This window comes from Micropterus dolomieu, linkage group LG17, assembly GCF_021292245.1.
Source record: "Micropterus dolomieu isolate WLL.071019.BEF.003 ecotype Adirondacks linkage group LG17, ASM2129224v1, whole genome shotgun sequence".
Taxonomy (NCBI): Eukaryota; Metazoa; Chordata; class Actinopteri; order Centrarchiformes; family Centrarchidae; genus Micropterus; species Micropterus dolomieu.
In genome coordinates, this window is record NC_060166.1 from 32,271,000 (window position 1) to 32,293,941 (window position 22,942).

The 22,942-nt window shown below is 40.7% G+C and overlaps 1 protein-coding gene across 1 annotated transcript in view; it reads left to right on the plus strand.

Annotated features, from left to right (window-relative positions):
* nectin1b (nectin cell adhesion molecule 1b) overlaps positions 1 to 22,942 on the plus strand; it is a 77,740-nt gene that overhangs the window by 36,466 nt on the left and 18,332 nt on the right. Inside the window, exons 2-4 of the mRNA XM_046073266.1 lie at positions 16,633 to 17,004; positions 18,829 to 19,128; positions 19,706 to 19,823. Of these exons, the coding sequence (XP_045929222.1) occupies positions 16,633 to 17,004; positions 18,829 to 19,128; positions 19,706 to 19,823 (790 nt within the window). The remainder of the gene's footprint in view (positions 1 to 16,632; positions 17,005 to 18,828; positions 19,129 to 19,705; positions 19,824 to 22,942) is intronic.

Here is a 22,942-nt window from a genome sequence, read left to right on the forward strand (position 1 = left end):
CAACAATGTTTCACACTCCTGCTCTGACTAGCTTGCCTGGTAAAAAAAAATAAAAAAAGCAGCACAAACAACCTTGGAGTTGTGTCCCGTCACAGTTCATCAGCCAAGCAAAGTCAAGCTGGCTGAGCTGTGGGAAAGAGGGGAGCGTCACCTCAGCCTGTCCAGGCCTGCTCACCCTACAGGGGAGTGAGTGGCAGCACATTAACAAAGCACTGCCGCCCCAGCCTCCTGCAACGAAGCCAGGCTCTGTCCTTCACCCACCTAATCAGCCAAGGAGTAGGACACAGACCTGGCTGCCCCTCGTCCCTGCTAACAAACTGTCGATAAGGATACCCATGCAAAATATCATGCTCGATATGGCCGTTTCTGCTTGGCTAGTCTCACGGATAGAGGGCGGACAAGGCTTTGTCATGTGGCATTCTTCTAACTAGGTCACAACAAGTTTCATTTTAATGCAGCCGAGCGAGATCTGCTCGTAGCTAGAAAATGGGTATAAATATTAAACAGTTTTTTGTCATGATTTTTTTTTTCCCACTCCCCACAACAACAGGATTAAAAAAGGGATGAGACATTTGTATTCATAAAGTAAATTGCATTTCAAAACTATAGTTTTAAAATTATGGTGAGTATGATAATTGCTAAATAACTAACTGGGGAATAGGAATACAATACACTGTTAATTGCTGCACACCATCAATGTTCCCACCTCCCCAGAAACTAATGTCTTTGATCATTGTTGGAATAAAAAAAGCAAGTTTAATCTAAATGCATCTGCTATTAATTCTATTTTGTTGGTTATTCCAGTTTCATTAAGAACAATAAGATGACATATTAATAAGCCACTCTTGTTCTGAAGACTCATTGTCTTCCAATGTTCATACACATTTTTAGGATGCCATTGTTCTGAAAAACGAGCAGTTAAATTTTTCAGTTACATACAGTTAAGTTATACACATCAAAATATTTACTGCTCAACTTGATTCACATTAATAAGTGAGCAACCAGTCAGATACATCAAAACGTCAAAAAAGTTAGCCGATACAAAATTACACCACCGTCAGTCAACACATTAGCATAATAACTGTAAACAGCGTAATTGGAGAGGCTGGTTATTAGAATAAAGCATTCAGGCCTGATAAAACATTGGAAGAAAAATGTATTTTATTGGCTCTGCCCTGCACCAACCCTTAGCCTCTAGCATCTGCAGCTCCATGGACACCAACATATCTATTATGTATGAAGGGTCGGATATGCCACTGTACAGCATGTGAGCATACATTGCAGCTAAATGGGAACAGATAAAAGCAGTTTTAAGAGACTAGTCTCTGTTGAAATCCTTCAGCTCACCGCTGGCCTTCATCAATCACTGATTTATTGGATTTTATTCCAAGACAGTGGCAGTGTGTGATGGGTTGGCATGTATATTTTATTACAGTCCTTTGTGTAGAATGTAGCTGCATTTGTATTACAGTCTAAAGACATACTGCACTGTATCAAAATGTTGTAGAGGTTACAATAAATATGTGCAGTTTTGACAAACAAACTTATATGAGGCTAGCTGTTAGTTTTATTGTTTCTTAGTAGCCTTTATAGCAGTTATTTGTATCTGCATAGCTGTCACAAATAACTCTACCCAAAGATAAAATGATTAATGTGATTTTTTTTGCCCTGTTTTCTTATCCTAAACATATCCATCATTCTGAATGTGCCGTAATTACCACACTGATATGCATGACAGATTATTGCACATTTGTTATTATAAATAACCGTAAACGAGATTAAACACAAAATTATGCCCACAAGGAATACACCTGTCACAGCTCACTGCCCTTTATTTTACTCTGGCCTGCATTAACCCATATGTCGAGCCTTATTCCAACATCCATTCACAACACTTATGAGTGTACTGCAGTATGAGCCTCTTCAACTTTGAATACACAAATGCAGTTTTGTCAATTGTCAAGACACCACCACTCAGCTCGTTTCTGCTCAAACAATTTCTACCAGCTCTGCGAGGCTGGGATTGCAGGTGAGTGAGGGTACACTTGCAATCTGTGAAGGGCACAGAGAAGATGAGAAATTTTCACCGAAGCTACAATCATGTGAAGGCAACAGATATGTGCACTATCTAATGCACTGTGACAGAAAACACTGGCATATATAATCCTGGTGGCAGTAAGTGTTCTCTGGGTGTCTATAAAATACCCAGGCTGCAGGGCAAAGGTGTGATCCTTAACTAATGAGAAGCTGCCTAAAAACTCATTGTTTCAATTCTCACTAGTAGTCAATGATTAAACTGAGTTCTGCAAGTAACGTTAAAGATAATATATATTACTACATGTTTGAACAAGTGCAGTGTTTTTTTTGAATATAGTAATAATAAAGTTTATGATACTATACCTCAAGTATCTGATACCTGAGCTTCAGTACCAACGTGTATCTTGCTTCGAGGAGTATAAACATGTTTTTGTCAGATTGTCATTTAAATGAGTAAATATCTAAATAAAGAATAAGTTAAGACAAAAATGTAATAAGGCATTGAATGCCATTTTGCAATAATTTATGCTTCATATTTCAGTACTAAAAAAGCATAGCGCAATTTGATATCCTGTCATACTTACGCCAAACATGTCCCAAAATGTCTTTCAACACAAATTATGCTGTTTTAGAACATTTCCCACAAATTCCACATATTTTAAAAGTCTATTCATGCGTTGTTTCCCAGTGTAGCTTCAGGACATTGCACCACATCTTCCCTCCAGTCGGTCTGACTGCTGCTTGAAAACCAACATAAATAAATGGAAAATAAGCATACAGAAGAAATGGCCAAAGAGCAGCTGCAAATGGAGATGTGACCTAGCACCTCACCGACACCTTCACCCTTTCCTCCTGCAAACCCAGTTTCACACGTACTTGAAAACACTACTGGAGAAGTGTGAACTCGCCTCTTTCACCTTACTGTTGTGCTACATCTTCATCAAATATCTTAATGTGGAAACAAAAGGATGAAGCACTTGCGTGGTTCTCCAGATTAGTAGTATACTGCAATTGGTTATTTGATGTGACAAGTCATTGACCAGTTCCTAAATAACCCTAAGCAGCAAGGTTTCTGTGTAGTCAATTACTAAAGCGTTTACATCCATTTTAATCAAATTAATTTCTTATCCATCTCATTAGTGATGTAATATAATGTTGTGTCATAATAACTTATGACACAACATTTATAATGGGTTCCTTTGGTGGGGCAGATGATAAATGTGAAAATGAGCAGGTATGACACTTTGATAATGCTTGTTTGATCTTAAAAAAAATCTGTTTGTTATGTCTATTAAGTCAGTTTAGTCAGCTACTTTATTTTCTCACAGCAAACAACAAGATTACCAACCAGATTAATATGATAAAGCACAATGCGCCTCTGTGCTCAGCCACTGAATCATCAAGAAAGACCAGCTAGGTGACTGTGTGGGGGAGGGATCCAGAAACCTGTGAAAATGGAAGTACTGGAAGTACAAGATGAAAGTAGTGATGAGTGGTGTGTGGGACACGGTTTGAGATATCTTTTGGTGAAAGTCACCCATCCCTTGAAGTCTTATCCCATGGTTAAAGCTATGGTATTAGGTTTCATTTTATAGATTATTGTGAGATACAATGTCAAAAGAAGAGCATTTTCTCTTCTGTGTATCTGTGAGTGGAAAGCCTACCAGAAGGGATGAAATCGGTAAGGTATCCACAAAAGTAGGTATCTTAATTCACTATCATCCAAACCCAGGCCGAAGTAAATTGAAATGTCCATTTCTGGTTTGTGACTCCAGAGACCATGACCAGCTGTTGCAGTTTGTGAGACCCTCTTTTTTTTAAAGAGAGAACCGGTTACAGCGGGAGAGAAAACGAATGGCCAGGACACCACACCAAACTCTGTGATTCAGATAACTTATTTAGAGAGGCTTCAAGTGAACTTCAAACATCTCTTTAATGATCTATAATCCTTTGGTAAATCTTCAGTGGGCAGCTGGGCTTTCAAAGTTATTTTTACCAGGATGTGGAAATCCATGATGAAATTAAGTCTGAAGCTGGAAAAAAATAAATACATTGCAGTGTGTGCTTTTTGCTCTACATTTTATTCAGGATATTTTTTAGCTAAAGCAAAGGCTAGCTGATGCCCTTGGTTGTCCAGAAGTATGATCTCCTGGTGAGAACAACACCTACTGTGTTTCATTTGACTGCAAGAAGGGCAGAGGGAAGTAAAAAAAAAAAAAGGAAGACCCAGGTGAAAGGTTCTTTGCAAGCCAAAGTAGCGCTGTCAGGAAATAAATAAATAAATAAAAGAGTCCACGTTGAGTCTTAATGGAGCCATTGATCCTGCACCAATGGAGGACACACCCAGTAGGGGACTGGCTCACAGTGAGGAGACAGGTGTTCGCTCGATATCTGTCCCACTTCTCTGACCTTAAAGCTTTTAATCAGCTCTGCCAGGGAGCTTGTCAATCCTGTCAAACAATGAGCAGCCCACAGTATAGACACAGTGAGGGAGGGCAACGCTAGGGTAAGAGCTCCAAATAATGCTCCTGCAGCCCTGAGGAAAAAGTCTGTAAATGCCATGTACAGCTATTTTGTCTGGCTTCCCACTGGACAGGCCCCAGTGTCTTTGAGCCAGATACAGCAGTAGCCTAAACCCTGTCAGCAAATTAGAAAGGCTATTAAAGTCAAAGCATAGCTGTTCATGTGAAGGATTTCACCTGGTATGATTGTGGCTTAAAAAAACTTTAGGTTGACTTTCATACTATCACTTAGAGATGGATACATCTCACATCATGGGAGATTGATACCTTGCCTATTCACAAAGCTAGCATGCTAATCAGTCTTTATTTCTTCCCTCAAAAAAACAACCCAGTAAGTTTCTCCTTTGGTTGACTGAGTGACAGGGATTTCAATATGGCCTAACTGAGTTGTTGAATCTCTCTGTGACTGCCTGCTTCACTTTCCCTGCTTCTGATCAATAGTAATACACTATCAATTGTCAGCTATACTTTTTTTCTTTGTTTCATCAAAGCTTTACGAGCCAGAACCCATTCCATTCTTACAGACTCCTTTCACTGTGCATCCTTCTGCATTTCGAGTCCGAATTGGAATGCTGTGAAGTTTTAACTAAAGAATATCTTTTAACACAGAGGGTAATTACGGTACTGGTTTGATTGCAGTTAATAGCACAAGCTGTCATAGAATCAGTCATTCAGCAGTCACACAGTTACAATTTGGCCACGCTGAAATTGCATTGAACCACACAATTATCTCTAGTCACAAGCAGCGCTCTTCACCATTGTTCATTTTATCTAGATGCTGCTCAGTATTATTTTTTAAACTTAAATATTGAGGTTCATAGCAAGTGATTGTTGATCCCACTGCTTGTTATCTGGGTTCAGTTTTATTCAACACTCTCTGGAACTAAACAGGTTGAATCCCATTTGTCCTTGATTATCAAAAGCAACAGCTACACTTAGAAAAAAAAAGCTATGAGTTCATTTCCTGACTTTCTTTATGCCCCAAGGCCACAGCCCACCCACTGCAGTGTTTTCAGATGAAACTGAGAGAAACACAGAGTCATCTTGTGATTTTTGATTTCTATGATTGATTTCTGCTCCAGTCACATTTTAGCAGTGTCCGTCCTGTTTTTCCTGCCGTGTACATCTTTGAGAATACACCGAATGTTTTTTATGTCCTGGGTCTCTGTGTCAATACACATTGATAGACATCTAACAACCAGTGGAGACTGGAGTAACTCATACCACCCGACTTAGCTTTCAGGCTGTTCCTTTCCCCTTGCTGTGGCTTTGTGGTTCCCTACTTATTTCTCCGTGCCAGTTGCTTCTCTCTTGAAAGACCAATTGCAAACTGTGCAGACATTTAAGTAGTGTTATTTCATGTGTTCTTCTAAAGCTTTCCATCAAATGTCACAGTATGAAGAATGAAAGGTACAGATGACCGAAAATGAACTGTCCAGAAAATAGCTTCTCCTTATATAGCTTCTTCTGATATTATTATTAATTAAGTCTTTAAAAGTAGCAAAATGTACCAATATTGCTGACAAGTAAGAATACAACAACCATTAAAGAGAAATGCATGTGGTGTCAGAGTGACGTATAAGCATAAATCTGACATTTTTCTTAAAATTCCACATTTAATTAATGTTTATTTGAAAAGGGAAGCTTTATGGAAACATATTGAGCGGTGAGAAAGTACAGTATATGGTGAAGCTCGGAGACTGGGGGGAGTAACAATACTCGATCACAGCTGGAAAGCACATGCATCAGAATATGAACATGGTCCTGAGATGTGGTGAGCATTCCAACGGTTATATGTATGTGGAACATGGAGCCTTACTCGCCTTGGAAAGATAGGCTGTGGTCGTGGTTTAGGAAATGGTTCAGCTCTGGTCTCGGAGTTCTGCCGAGAACCGCTGGATTTCATAGAGGTTTATGATCAAAACACACATGAAAAACAGGAATTTAGCAAAGGCGGGAATCCAACATTTATGCTTAAACACTGTGTGTTCCCATGTAGCCATCTCTGCCACATGTTAGCATCAATCTTGCAGTTTTGTTTACATGTCATACTTTCTATTGATGCTTCTACTGTAACCTATGTCATTTCGGTGTCAGGCTTTTCAAGAAGCTAGTTCAGTGTCAAGGTTACAGAGAATTCAGGGATTTTGAACAAAAAAAACTGACACTTTCTGTCGACCTTGCAGCAAATGTCAGAAAGGAATGTCTATTAAATATGTGCATGCATTACCATTGTGGGGAAAAAATTAAATAACAAGATTACATGTTCAGGGATAAAATAAGTATAGCATATCTAACTATCAGCTTAAGTAACTGTGCAGTTCATTTCTCCAGTGGTAAAAACAGGATACTAATCCATGCTTAAATGATGTGACTGCAGGGCAAAATTCATAATCATGTTTATTTGTACTTAATTCCTTGTACACGTGCACAGAGATGACAGAGATGGTTTGTTACAGTATTAGGGTGATGTACTTGTGAGTTGATTTTATTGCTTTCAACTTGCATGACTGCCTGGTGATCGGCTAAGGATTTGCTATTGTGACAACACTTGTTTTGAGCAAATGCACAGCATTTGTCAGAGTCCCATGGTGATCATGACTCAGACACATACTAAGTGTGCTTGTTAATTGATAGCAGACTGGGGCTTCAGCCCACTGCCCACTCCAGCTGGAGTGTGAATTCCCTCTCTTATATGTTAATAGATCTGCTGTATAAATGGCCTGCACCAGTAGTGGTGGAGAAAAATAGCTTGCTGCAACACACCAACAAGCATGTGTGTGCACAATGCCCCTGCTGTCCTGTTTATGTCCCAACCACAATTAGAGATGCACTTTGATGACATTCTTGTACTCCACACATCTTTAAAAATGTATGATATGCACAACATTCATTTCTTTCAAGCAATATTTGGAGGCTGTTCCAATATAGTGAAAAGAAGAAATGTCTGAAAAAATCACAAGTGGCTCAAATCAAATATTGATTGTACGTTCTCTTTTCTTGGTTTAATAAGCCAGTGGTCATGCAACAGTGCTTCTCGCTATGCTTATACTGGACTTATTTACCCCCCAAAGGCTTCCTCCCTCTTGCATGCCTGAAAGAAAAAGGCTCAAATAGCAAAGCCCCAGCAAAGGTCAACACAGGTCAGACACCAAAAAACGATATTCTGTGCTCTCACCAAGTATTTCTAAAGGTCACCTTGTATGGGGTGTATGGATTTACACACTTCTGGTGTGTATTCACTGAGTATGCAGAATGCCTCCACATTACATGTCCATTTCCATCCTTGTGTACAGCCAACAATTGATCATCCCCGTTCAGTTAAAAGTTGTTTGATATTTGAAATCGTAATGTTTTATAATGTATTCAACACAAGTGCTTGGCATTATCACATGCACGTATTCAGTGTTTGTACTCTATGCAAGACTTATCTTTACTTTTGGACAATGGAACAGATGGTGTGAGAGAAGGATTTGTCATGCGTGGTCATCCAGGGCCAGACTCTTTCTCAGCACTTTTTGGCAGGACTTTAGATGCATTTCATGCTGTATTTGCAGAGTGCTTAACAGAGGTATAGCATACCTCTGTGGTACTGGTTCATACTGAGTCACCTCCATCCTAAACGTCCCACTCCAAAACTATTCTCATAGATAATCTTGTGTGCTTTGTTGTTTAATGCATATTCAGTGAATATGTTTGTGGTTCAGAGCATTAATACTGACTCATGCAAGCAAAGCAGCAGCAGTGATTAAGTTTGCTAGAAATTATTTTTTATCACCAATTCTTCTGTCAAATGTTTTTCATGTTAATTCAATAAAAAGTTCCCAAGGCCCATGGTGATGTCTTCAAACTGCTTGTTTCATCCAACCAGCAGCCCAAAACCTAAATATATCAAATCATATAAAACATAGAAAAGCATCAAATCCTCACACTGGTGAGGTGGACCAGCCAACGTTTGGTATTTTTGCTTCATATGTGTCTTAAAGAGGTGGTATTATGCTCATTTTCAGGTTCAAAATCTTATTTAGGGGTTGTACCAGAACAGGTTTACATTGTTTAATTTTCAAAAAACACCATATTTTTCTCATACTGCACACCCAATCACTCACAACCAATAAAGCATACTTACAGGTTGTGATTGTGAATTTCCAGGCCCAAACAGAGTCGGAGGTGCATCGTCTTTTAGGATTAAACGTTGAACTGTTGCCGGTGTTCTGACGATCTATGCTGCCTTGCCGAAAAATGGTACCATAGCGCAAATTGATAGACTCGACTCTACTTGGCCCTGCTCCGTTTTCCGTTGCAGATAGTACCCAGAGATAGTACGTAGCTTGTCGTCATAACGATGTCACAGACAACTGACGTGATTCAATGCGACACACACCAGCGATCGACACAGCTTTCTCTTTTTTAAGTTAAAAACGTTTTAACATTCCTCAGAATGTAAAGACAGATAAGCGGTATTAAAACCTTCCAGCTGTGTTTTCCTCTGCCGTTGTTGCTGCAGCGGTCTGTGTGACGGCGGGAGCAGAGGGCTCTGTGAGCGGGCAGCTGGCCAATCAGCAGTCTGTCGTGGTTTCACGTTACATTTTAGTATCCCTCAGCTTGCTTGGAACCTCGATGGAGGTGAGGTGACACGAAAAAAGTACAGGTACAACATTTCTACAATGGAAAACCAAACAAAGGCGAGTCGAGCCAAAGGGCCTCTGCTCAGACTAGCTTGGTTTGAGGGCGTGCCTGACCCCGGAAGCTGCTTGGCAAGCTTTATGACGCGTTTTCATTGTGACGTCACAAGTAAAGGAAGTGAAGGGCTGGACTACAAACGAGCTGTTTTCAAGCGGTTCAGAGCAGAGCTTTCTGTGGGAGATGGGAACTCCCTTTGGGCTGGACTTTTTCACTTTGCAAACCTGTTGCACAAAAAAGAGATATAACTCAATAAAGGAGAGGGGGAAAGCCGAAAAGCATAATACCACCTCTTTAAACAATTAATCAGTAATCAAATTGTTGATGATTGTTTTCCCAATAATTGACTGTTTCAGTAAGAGATTAGTCTAAGTTCAATGAGCAGACATCAACCAGTAATAAAGGCTAATGTTTACCTGTGTATCTGCTCGTGTACATGTGTTGCATTCCTTTTAGTTGACATGTGAGGTGAGCTTAAGGGAACCTCAGTCCACCTTTAAGTGTCAAATTAATGTCAATCTAAAATCATTTGAACAATTCCATTATGAAGAATTTCAGTCCGAACCTTTTTGACCTTTCCCACTAGGGTAACATCCCAACCTAAAGGCGTGCAGCAGTCGTGTTATTGTACCATTATGTCGACTGTATCAAAAGAAAGGTGGACCCCGTGTCACCCTGTGCTAATACTGAGATTTCCACGGGAGGTGTGTTGCCTGCAGCTTCGTCTCTCCTCCGCTTTAATATCCCGAGTGCTGTAATCTGCTCACCACGTGTGACCCACAGTGTGACACTCTTACTGCTTACCCTCCCCCGTAACTCCCAAAAAATCCTGTACATCACATTTATGTAACCCCACCCCCCTCCACCCCACTCCACCCCACCCCACTCCTCTGTGCACTGAGCCTATACCTGCTGCTGCCATGGCTTGGGCTGAGACCCTAATGCTTCACTTTGCAGCACGCCTTTGGCCCCAATTTTATTTATTGATCAGCTCTCTCCTATTAACACGGCCTACAGCAGCCCTCTTTTGAAAGCCCTGGAAAACTTTTGCATTATTGAAAAATAACCAGTGCACATCACCGCGTACACTCAGCCCATTCTGTGGATGAAATGCTTTGTTGACTAATTGTCTGGTCCATGTAAGTGCCCCCCAGCGTCTTGGCTTGAGATCTGTCTGATAGAACATATTATTATCTAGCTGTTACTGCACTCAAACCCCAGCATTTCTATTCTGATACCACACTTTGACACTCACAATACCTGGATCCATTCCATGTGTTTTTCCTCAGTTTCAGGCAAACAAGCATAAATGCAATGCTTACAGTCATGCATTTACCAGGTAGAGAAACTCCCGCCTCCCCTTCTCTTGTGACCAGCCTTTTGTTTACTGACAGTTGCTTGTTATCAGGTATCATAGAGGGTGATGTCATCTCCCCATTTGGTCAGGTAACATCAGGGTTGTGTATTTTGTGTCGTAGAACCGAAACCATGGTGGCCTTGTTTAGTTAAGCTGCAGGGGGAGGGGGACGGGTCAGAGCTCTCTGATACTGTGTTTACACTCAATACAGCCTCTCTCTCTCTCTCTCTCTCTCTCTCTCTCTCTCTCTCTCTCTCTAGGGCAAAAGCCTTATTTTTGGCCCAGCTTTATTTGTCATTGCCGCGGTCAAAGACAACTAAAATCCCAGATTACTTCTGGCATATTTGTTATTAGACCAGAATAAAAAAGCATTAATTACAGGAAATCCACAGGCACTTTTACCCACCATATATATTAAATTTAAAAATTATATTAAGCTACCAAAAAGGGCATAACATACCCCACTGTGACATCTATGTTTGGTTCTTTGAAATCTTCTGAAGGCAAAAGTAGCTGGATTTTCCAGTGTTTCATTCAAGAATGAATCATTATCCTACTGCAGTAAGATGAGAAGCTCCATTGCAGGCGAACTGATGCATCCCCTTGACATTTGAAATGCCTTAAAGCTGCTCGAGGGGCATGTGTGTGTGGGCTTGTGCTCTGAACCTTGTGTTGCCTCAGGAACGATGGATGCAGCTACATTAGGTGAGGATCGGCGCGTACGGTTGACTGCCCGATGCTACGCACTGCCAACCTGAAAGTTGTTATTTTATAACCCCCGTGGAAAACACAGGACTACTGTGCCATGGTGCTCGGTCATCATGCTTCTCTCTCCCAAACAAATGGCCATTGGGAATAGTTAAAATAAAATGCACAACGCCTTTCATGGAGCAATCCCAGATTGGGAAATTGCCTAACATAATAAATATTCCCGATAATCATTAACATTTACAGCACAACAGATGTTACATTGTCCTCAATGAACGAGTGTGTTGTACAAAAGACTATTTCAAATTTGAACCAGATAGTGGAAAATTAGGAACAGGTCTACTAACCATCTGTTCCAGCGAGGTTTCGCTTGCCTCTGCAGTTGAATGTTTGCTTAGGGAGACAGAGGGTAAAGAGAACTGCTTTGGCAGGTACACCATTGTTTACCCAAGAGACCTGGCTGAAGCACCATCAAATACTGTCTGAGTGTAGGTTAAAGCAAATTCTCTGACACATACTGTGCCATCTCAAAAGGCTAAATGGCTACGGTCAACAAAAAGAAACATAGAATATAGCTCCTGCTAAATGAAGTTCCCTATCTGGATGTATTAAGGCATCTAGCACAGTGAGATAGCTCCTAGTTATCCCTAAGAGAAAAACAATAATTTAATAAAGCATTTTGAAAAGCACTTTTATCTGTTGATAACATAAGCAAAATGCCACTGGTTGGGCTCCATAATACATAAAAAATGTGTACAAATGTTCTAACAGGGGAATAAACAAGCCGCTAATGGGTGGGTTTTGTGTGTGAATGAGACAGAAGATTTGGACTCCCCCTAAACACCCCATGTGTGGTCATGAATAGGGGAGTACAGAGCCCTGTGTCATTGCCGTGGGAACCGGGACTACATTAAACAGTCATTATCCTAAGTGGCTCAAGCCATGTTTTATCTATCAGCATCCCACTTAAATAACAATAGGGTATCCAAAGCATATCAAGCATGAGGAGATGATGTGTCTTCATGTGATAAGCTTTAAAGCTGCGTTTGGCAAGAAGAACCAAAATACACCTGATTTATCTGCTAGAATCACAAAATGGAGCTGCAGTTGACGAGACTATTACAAGTCTACAAACAGAGATGCCACAGATTTGACCTATTTGCCTAAATTTAATTTTACTGTGGGGTTTGGACAGAAGCATCCCTGTCAACAGGAATCAACAAGTGAGCACTCGGGCCAGTGAAAATGGAAACTCTTCACTCTCTCCACCCCTAAAAGCAAGAGAAGACATTTAAGTCTAAGAAGAGTGCAGTTTAATGACATCATATTACACATTTTCTGGGTTTTGAAGTCTTCAAACTTCAAACAGCGACGTCTCACTGCCATTTGGGACTGACTGTGTGCCAAGTTGCCTGGTGCAGCTTTAAATAGAAGACATTAATGAGTGCCTCTTCTAAAATATGCATTGAGTCCTATTTAATCTTTGCTCACATTGCAGCAGCTAGAGGTGAATAATTCTGAACTTTATTTGACTCAGGCACAAATGGATTTCTCTTGGATGAGCATGGCCCAAGTAATGGTACATGAGCCAGTAATTGTCTTCTAAAATATTGCTGGTTGTTGGCCAGTTCAGCTAAGAAAAAAAAGACAATAGTGATACATAGTCATTGCGAGATGAAATGCCAAGTAGCAATTGTCTTATGTAGAAGAAACTCCTAGGCTTAAGGGGATGGTGCCCTGGATTTCAATTTAGAGTTTTACAGTGTTTTATATGTAGAGCAAGGTCTCGTTTTAAACTCTACTGAAGAATATCAGGGAACAAACAGATGGATGAATGTAGTATATTTTGGGTTGAAGCTATAATTTGTCTTATTTGCAGAGAGAAAAGCAAATATTAAATCTTAATAACATGGTTGTAATTCATTTTTTATTTGTTACAGAAAGGAATCCAGCTTGATTTTCATATTAGTGTTTGCTTTCCCTTGTGGGTAATACAATCTCTGACTCATCTAAACACATTCACTCTTCCTTCAACTTTTTTGATCAAAACTCCCAGCAGTTCTGTATTTTGCAGGATATTGTCTACACACCATAAGAAGGTTATTTGACTGAAGGCTGGTATTTGTTGCAACATGCGTAGCACATTGTCCAATGCGCCATATGCAAACAACACAGAGCACATGTTTTTTCCGTGCTGCCTGACAGGCCAAATCTTATTACAGTTGAATGTTTTTTACACAGCTCTGTGCCGCGGCCTTGGGAGTCGCTTGCTATCAGTGCAGGGCCAGACGGTACAGCAGATGTTTTAATAGTGCCCCTTATGTCCCGCTTGATCCAAGTCAGCTCACCTGGTGTGAATCACTCTTGTTTTTTTTTCTTTTTCTACCAGCTTGGGCATACTTTCTGCTTTGTTTGTTTGTCCTATTGCTTTTCTTTCCAGAAATAGGGCTCCTCTTTCCACTGGCAACTCGCAAGGCAGTGTCTAGCCTCAGGTGTATTAGAGCATGACTGTCCCCCCAGTCAGCCTCTTGTCAGTGTGAGAACAAAGCAGCAGCAGCATAAGCGACAACGCAAGCCAGCCTCAAACCCGCAGCACACCTTCAAATCTCCCCAAAGCTCCGCCTTCCTCTTTGTCTCCCTCGCTCTCGCCAGTTCTTCATCTCCACTATTATATTATTTTTTCTTCCCCTTCTTCCTTCTGTTTCTGCACCACTGGATCTCATCACCCTCACAAAACCTACCTTCTTAATGCCTCATGCATGTATGTGGCTTTGCTCTTCTGTGGTTTTGCTGCTCTGTGGTGCAATCTATAATTACAGCTCTACTGTATGCTGAGCCAACGACTTCTCCAGTCCTTGAGTGAAAGGGGTCCCCGTGGGCGCCCCTGGTCCTTCAAGGAGGGGATTTGGGCTCTGTGGCTGTATAATTATGCCTATTCCTCTGGTTTCCATTTGCGTGAGCTGCTGTTTATTTGGTTCAATATGAGTGGGGAGCATCAGACTCAGAGGAGGGAGGGCGGAACAAGGGAGGGAGGGGCTGCAGCTTTTCACACAGCCTGCCCCTGCCAGTATTGTTTTAGCATTCAAGTGGGTGAGGTCTGGCCAGGTACATATTTATGAGGTTTTACAGCCCCCCTGCACACACAGCCCCCCACTTTCCTCCAACTTAAGATTAAACTTTAACTAGTGTTGTCACACAGTAAATTGTGTTTGCTCTTTCAAAAAATATCATACTATAGCTGCCACAACTGGTAATCTAAGCTGTGATAAAATGGAGTCAAGCGATGCCCTGAGGTGCACAAGGACACAGGTGTTTCTCAAGGTACAGACGACAAGGTTGCCAGTCCTCCCTGTCAAACTGTATTAGTAAATCAATCTGTCATCGTCAAATCCCCCAAGTTTAAATCTCTATAGATATATTGCTGATGTGGTCAGAAGGAAATGAAAGATGATGTGCACTCAGTAACTTCAAAAGGTTGTCACTTTGTTTTTTATGATTTGATGTAGGCAGCGAAGGCTGTACTTGAGTGAAAAGAATATAACAATGGAAAGAAATTGCCTTTCTCTCGTAATGCACTGCTTTCCGGCATAAGCCATTCAACCTGAGAGTTGTGCGCCCACCTTGAAAGATGGAAAGAAATACATTGTTCATCTTAAGGGTCTAAAAGCCGGAGTCTGCACCAAGTATTTCCTCTCTCTTCGTGCATGTATTGTGCCCTGTTGTCCTTCGGCTGACTACCAACAGTTTTTATAAGAAAAATACCCCTAACAGTTGCTGCGGCTGCTTAGGCAGTTTGACAGGCTGCACGCACGGAACTCCCCCTCCTCTGAGCTTCAGATTCCGGTATAGTTGAAGATATAGGCTACATCAGATATTATATTCCTTGGGTGTGTACATAAATGGATCCCTCTTACATATTCTTATACATTTTAAAGCCCCCTGTGGAAACTTTATCTCTGAATGCAGCGATTATCCATCATTTCGATGCAGTTAGTCTGCGCATGTGTATATGCCCCAGTCCTCCACTTGAGGCCACAACATATTTTCTCTCTGTTTATGACTTGATTCACCGGTGGCTTTATGAGTCTGGTGTGATTAACGGAGGAATTCAGTCTTTCTTCCTGTGGGTCCTCGCCTATCCATAGGAGATAATTATAGCTGTGGCTGGTTGTAAATACAAGCCCAGCCAGGGGTTGTCGGACCAGGAAATGGGACATCATCAGACTTCACCTGGGAAGGAACATAAATCAGAGGCTGAGATAACAAAGATGTGTAGAAGACAAAAGGATGCAGGAGCCCTGCAGCAGTTCACTGACACATCTGTTCAGACTGCAGTCATTTCCAACCCTGGACCAGGTGTAAATGATAGTTGTAGCTGTTTATCTGCACTTATGGCTTAGATTGAAGGAACAAAGAAAGGCCAAGAGCAGGAATTGTTGTGGATAAAGATGAGCCACAACAAAATCAATTAATCAATTCCTTATTCAGTAGCAAATGTTTACCATGTTTGGTTAATAAGTGATTCAAGTGATTAATTGATCATCAAAATAGTTTTGAGTTAAAAATCAGATGGGCATGAGAAAGAAGAGAGGCTGAGTTTAGGAAGAGGTAAACATATGCATGAAAGACTAAACCACAGGCGAATTTACAGAAGGTCCGTTCTTGCTAATTGACCTTTTTTAGCACTAAAACCCTCACAGGTTTAGATAGTAGGGGTGGGGGGCATAATTGCTGGGGGTTTTTATTTAGCTAATGTGTGTGTTCTCATTGTTTTGAGTGCTTACACAGGACTCCACATTGTTTTTTAATAAGAGCTCCAGGCAGTCATTGAAGTATTTGTGAGTAAAAAGTAATTAAAATTACAATGGGCTAGCCTATGTGTTGCTGGGTAGGTGGAGGGCCGCACAGCAGACGACGACTTGGCTCCAACTCACTGCCCTTGTATTCATTCATTAGTGATGCATTGGTTTGCGCTTGGCCCTTCCATCTCATCAGAAACAGTATCCCCATGGACAAAGACAGGGGTGCATAGATGTGCCCATTATGTTAATAACTCCCCCACCTTTTATACACAACCACCATGTACCAACTCTTTACACTGATGTATAGGGAGCAGACATTGCCTCTGTAACATTGGGAGTGTGTGGTTGAATCCATGAGTTTCACCGTGAGTGTGCGTGCATGTACTACCTAGGAGGCTGAATTGACTCCTTGACTTGCAGCGCATGTACTTGTTATCGACTGGAGTGCTTTGCTTGGCCTTGGACACTTGTTAATTGTAATTAAATGTTTTTTTTCCTCTTTTTCTGTGTCTGTTACTTCTAGCTGGCAACGGACAGATGGTACAGATGGACTCCAGTAAGTCTGGCTTTGTGGGTTCACAAGTGGAGCTGCGCTGCATTTTCATCAACAGTAACCCGCCAGTCAAGATCTCTCAAGTCACCTGGCAGAAGCTCCTCAACGGCACCAAACAGAATGTGGCCATTGCCAACCCAGCACTCGGTGTGTCTGTTCTCCCACCCTTCAAAGAGCGGGTCACCTTCAAGCAGGCAGCGGTTCGTCATCGTACACCCTCGCTGGAGGACACCACCATCATGTTCTCCAACCTGCAGCTGTCTGATGAAGCTGCTTACATCTGCGAGTATACTACATTTCCTGCAGGCAACCGGGAGAACATGGTCAACCTGACTGTATTTGGTAAGAGCTTCTAGAAAAATAATGATTTGAATCCACAGCATCTATAATTTTTAAGGTAAAACTGACAAACGTTGTATTTTACTGAAAATAACAGCTCCCTGTACAGATCTAAAGCTTTAAAGGCTTAACCCTTTCCAAGTTGCATCAGCATTTTCAGGAAATTTAATTGATGACATTTATATTCCCAAAATGTTGCTTCCCTGTAAAAAGGATGTATCTGCAAAACTTGCTATTAATGAGCTAAAAAAACATCGCAGCACTCTGTTTTCAGCTTTGTGACGATTTTTTTCCATAATCAAATGGGGTTTTAAATTGTTTATTTAGCTTGACAAGAAGGAGAATTTTCTCAATCTATATATTAATACTTGTTTGAAAAATTCAAAATGACCAAATTTGGAGATGCATGGTTTTCACTGGACAGAAAGAATGTGAAATCAGAAAATGCATCTACATTGCGGTGACTCAAGTATGTGTCAGTACGTTTTTGAGATAAGGAAATGGGGGAAAGAAAACAGTTAACATCAGTTAAGGAGTAATTTCCTCAAACATGTCATGACTGGCCTAATGAATAGTTAGAGGGATGTAAAACTTGTCTCCTGAATTTGGTTCCTCTTTGACTTTAGGCAGAAAAAGAACATTTTTCAGAATCAGATAACATAGGGTCAAACTGACTTCTGACAATTTTCCATTTTAGCTAAAAGAAAACACTTTTACAGCTCTGCTCTTCAATGTTATATTGCTACAGGCTTTGTTGTAAAGTAGGTTGAGTTCCTCTGGAACACCTCAAACCAGATACTTTCCTACCACATTGTTTGTAGTTAAAACTCCCAGGCAGAGATTGGTGAACAGCGCCATCAACCATCACACCATGGTTGAATTTACAAGGCTCTCAATCCATTAAGGGCCTTGACATTGAGTGTTCATATTCAGCAAGTGAAAATAATTTTGACAAATTCATGATTCATGATGATTGTTGTGACATGTTGTTTAGCACCAATCCCAGATTGGCCCATATGGCTTTGATAAAATAGGAAACTGCTGGAGAGAGCAGTCAATAAAAATGGCAGGTGAGACCGAAATCAATAAGGCCACTTCAGAGTGTGTAATTTGGCTTGAATAATCGCGTCTTGTGAAAAAAAGAGGAATGCCTGAGATGTCGTTTATCTTGGAAAGAGGCAGCTTTGAAAAGGTTGTGCGCTGACTTTGATTAGAGATCTAATTAGAAATTAAGTGTTGGTGTGCTTTCCATTAAGTCCCAGTAAAAGAAAAAGCACTTGCCTTAAGTAGTCCCTGTTGCCAGAGCTTCTTGTCAGCTCTGAGTCCCCATTTTGTGTCACTGAGCCTCCCAGGTCTTTTTAGGCTTCTGCGGCTCACTGAACATTAGGAACCTGTGTGCAGATAACCAACTGGCAGCGTTCAAAGAGGCCTCTTCATGGCCTATCTCTTTCAGTTGTGCATTCGCTCAAGCTCAAGCCTGCCTTTTGATGTACTAAGAGTAGATTGCTAATTGGTAACTCACAATGGATTCAAATTGGATGACTGCATTTGGGTAGGCAAGTGGGTTCTACATCTGTGCAAGCTTTGACAACTGTTTTTAGCTTTGAGGAGGGAAAGAAGCAAAACTTTGCCTTTGATTTGAGTTACAACACTGTTTTCATCTCTCATCCCCTTAGTTTAATTTACTTAAAAGCTGATTGTAGGTGAAGTAGACAAAATTAGACAAATGAGATGGAGAGAGACTGAAAGAAAAAACTCAAGATTTTTGTTTAATGAACTTTAATTACATTTCATTCATTTGATTGCTTTATCCTTTCGTCTCTACAGCTCGGCCCATGACACGTATGACTTTGACAACGCCCACGATTGTGGCCAGGGCTCAGAAACGCAAGATGACTGTTGCCACTTGTGTGTCAGCCAATGGGAAGCCACCAAGTGTGATCAAATGGGACACCAGGTTGAAAGGCGAAGCCACTTTCCAGGAGACTCGCAACCAAAATGGGACTGTGACTGTACGGAGCAACTATGTGGTGATACCGAGCCGCGAGACCCACAGACAGAAGCTTACGTGTATTGTGACGTACCAAAGTGAAAAGATCGCAGACAGCGTGGTGCTGAATGTGCAGTGTAAGACTCTCCCATATTAATGCTCTGATTTTTAAAATTTTTTACGATGAGCAGGTTGGTTTGGACTTATTTTCACCTGGATTTCATGTTTTCATGCACCCAAAAGTTGTTGTTTCCTGCTGCAAGAATAAACCAATAATAGTTTACAGTAAACTAGGACCTTTCTAGTTGTACAAGTCAAGAGAGCAGACTATGCACTAGACTCTTACTAAGGAAATGTTATTTTAAAAAATATCATTTTCAGAATTTCTTTTAAATAACAAAAATTAAAATGTTTAAAAACAATACTGAAACAACCTCGTTAATTAATTTTGTAGGAAGGAGTAAACTGCTTTTTAAAAAATTACATTTCTTTCTACTGTCTTACAGGTTTGTTAGGTTAAACTATTGTGCTCTACTTTTTCCCCTTTAAACAGTATGTAACCCTAACCATCATAATGCAAAACACATTATCATAGCTAATACTGTTAAACATATGGAGAAATTGAAGTTGCTTCAACACAGGTACAATGATACAGCGGTGTTTTTGGATTATGTTGTGGAGGGATGAACTGACTTCGGCATACCTTCCTTGCAGATGAACCTGAGGTGAAGATCGAGGGCTTTGATGGAAACTGGTACCTGAACCGTCAGAATGTTCAGCTGACCTGCAGGGCTGATGCTAACCCCCCTGTCACGATCTACCAGTGGAAACTGTGAGTCTGACTAAACCCTAACAAAAGCCCTTAAGGCTGAGAAGACAAGACAGCAGGGCTACGTGTTGTTTCTCTCACGTTTTTTCTCTCAGGTTTCTGACTGAAAAAAAAAGTGTTTTTGTGGAGGACACAGGAAGGCAATTTTATAGAATGGCCTAGTCCAATGGAATCAACTCTTTTCCAACATTTGTTGGATTATACTATATATGCATATAGTATTCAAAGATAAAAACACACCATCCATTTGTTTGTTTATAAAACCATGTAATAAAGACAAGAGTTAGACCCACACCCAGAGCACAATGGGCCTATTACAGCAGCAACACAGCCCTATCTGCCTGATGGTCACAGATACTGGGAGATAAATGCAAACAGGACACGGTTTGCTTTGCTTATGTGGTTTTGCTTTGAAGTTTGAGGACCAGCATTCAGGTAGAGGGGTAAGAAAGCATCATTGTTGGTGCAGTTGTGTTCTCGGGAGGGCACAGAAGGCAGCGGTTTGTCGCTTATACACAGAGAAGAGAGCTGAAACTGACAGCTGTAGTACGAGCTGTGGATTAGGCCAGCATACCACATGGCTGACATCAGTGTTTCTGCCTCAGAGACTATCATTGCAAATACTTGAACATGTTTTCAAGGCCTCTGAGAATCGCCAAATAAACCTGGGTTTGATCTGCTTTGAGTAATGGCATGAATGTTGGTCATGCGGAAATTTTGTAGTTTAAATATAAACAGTATAACATGGAGGAGAACACCTAGAGTGCACAGTTGTTTTTTGTAATTTACATTGATTGAAGTGTTTTAGAGATTTCGAAGATTTCAGATGCAAAACAAAACAAAAAGTCAGTACCACTCGTTGAATATAAAGCAACTTTTCTGAGCATATTACGGTTCTAAATGAAGGCATAATGCAGTAAAATTGAGAGATAAATGTAGCAATTTGTCCTGTAATTGCTGGGTGAAGGCTGGGTTGAGAAATATGTCTCTGGACTTGAGTGGATGTGGATTAATAGACTATTGTACCCTCATTGTATCTACTGTATGGGCTACGGTTGGATTTTAATGAGGCATAGGGGATCATTTTTCCTTTCTTTCCCTTATGCATAGATTTAGCTCTCCGGGCAGAAACACTGATATACACACAGCAGCAAAAAAAGACGACGAGATAGAGAAGACTTGACCTGTTTGGGGTTTTTTTATTATCAGAGGCAAGGGGAGATTTATGGAGATAGGGAAAGAAGAGGAGGAGGGTGAAGAGATGTGATGTAGAAAGACGAGGGCACTGTGTTGACAGATAGGAGGGGACGGCCATTGCTGCACTGAAAATGAGATGCCAAATCTGTTGTGAAGGTTCCCTTGGGCTCCACTGTGGAGGTCAGCACAAGGCTGTGACGGAAGGATCCGGAACAGGCCGGCATGATTGCGTCACACTTATGTGTTTGATACAGATCCACATTATTTCCAGAGACAATCAGTTGTATATAGTATTTATGTTATTCAGTGAGATCTTTCGTATTATCGTTTTTTTCTAATTAATTTGGCTTATTGTGGCAGCTATAATAAAAACAACTCTTTAGTTTGTACCATCTCTATCCACTTTTCACGTTATATTTGTTTCCCTGCATTGTGTGAAGGGTGCAGAAAGCCTTGGCATTTATACAATTCTTGAAGAAAGAATTCGAGCATCTTTGATTTTTTTTTTTTTTCTCAGGGCCCAGTGCCACAGCTAATTCTCAAAATGGGTTAATAGGGAGCTGCACTGAAATAGCAGAAACTCAACAAAAAAGCAACACACACTATTTGAACTTTATTGTTTGTTTTTGAAATGTTTGTTTGTAGGGCATTCTTAACTTGCCATGCTCATTTGTTGAGTCTGTTTTAAGTGCATGCTGTGATTTTCAGTGGGCAAAATAATAGTAAGCGAGGTAAGGGAGGGCTGAAGAGTTGTTTATTATCACATGTAACTCAATTACTTACTCTACAACAGACTTCTTCTAACAATTTCAGCACACGCATCATCTCCCTCCCCAATGCATTTTCAGTTACTCAAAGATATCGGATTCTATAAATAAAAAAAACAGTATTATTGTTATTACTGCACATTGCAGTGTGATTACCTCAAACTCCACTCCAATTAGCTGGCTTACTCATCTCTTTTGTGAAAATGTGGGGACTGCTGGTTCAATAGCTGCAGATAAAACTCCAAGATTACTTGATGCTTAAGTATAATTACTGCAGGATATAGTTAGTACAGTCAGTTCTGCCTCCACAAAGGCTAAACAGGCCGATGCCCCTTTTATTTAACATAAGAAATTAGAAAAAATTGTTAATGTCGCATGTAGCTCCTCAACAAGAATAAAACCCAACATTAAACATGTATGAAAGAACACTTTCAGGCCAACGAAACAAACGGATGTTTGATTGAAGACACCGTCCATTAATGCTACTCATTTGTTAGTGTGAAGTCCAGAGAGCAGTCTTTATTTCTAAATTTAATGAATATTAAAATCTCTTCTAATGAGTTTCTTGTTGCAAATGTGAATTTCCATATTTTTAGACCTGATTATAAATAGCAATCATATTTTAGGTTCTGGTGTTTTAGCATGTACAGTGTGTTTTTAGTTTAAAGCTGCCTCCACAAAATCACACAGTTTATTGTGTAATCAAGATGGCGATTTTATAATTAGTGTCTTTGAGTCCCCCCCCCCAACCCTCCGCACACCCACATCTGTACACACACATCACATACATGCATGCACAAGGGTAGGCCAGCCAGTCACCAAAGAGTCTGTATCACTCTCAAGCTGTTTGTTACCCTTTCATTTTGCTACCCCTCAGGCTCCACACACACACACACACATTCAGATGTCACATACAAATGCAGACATCTCTGGTCGCAGCAGAATCTGTGGTGAATCGCAGTTTGCTAGCCTTTCATTTCTGTAGCAAATCAATTGAGCTTTGCAGAACTCAGCATTTGATAGAGGCGCACAAGGTAACTGATTATTGAATCGTGACATACTGTATTGAGGGTTGTTTGCAGCTCCATTGTGAACGTGTCTCCAAATCGGCATATGAAAAACAACTTGACCGTAGCTCTTTTATTACTTTTGATCTGA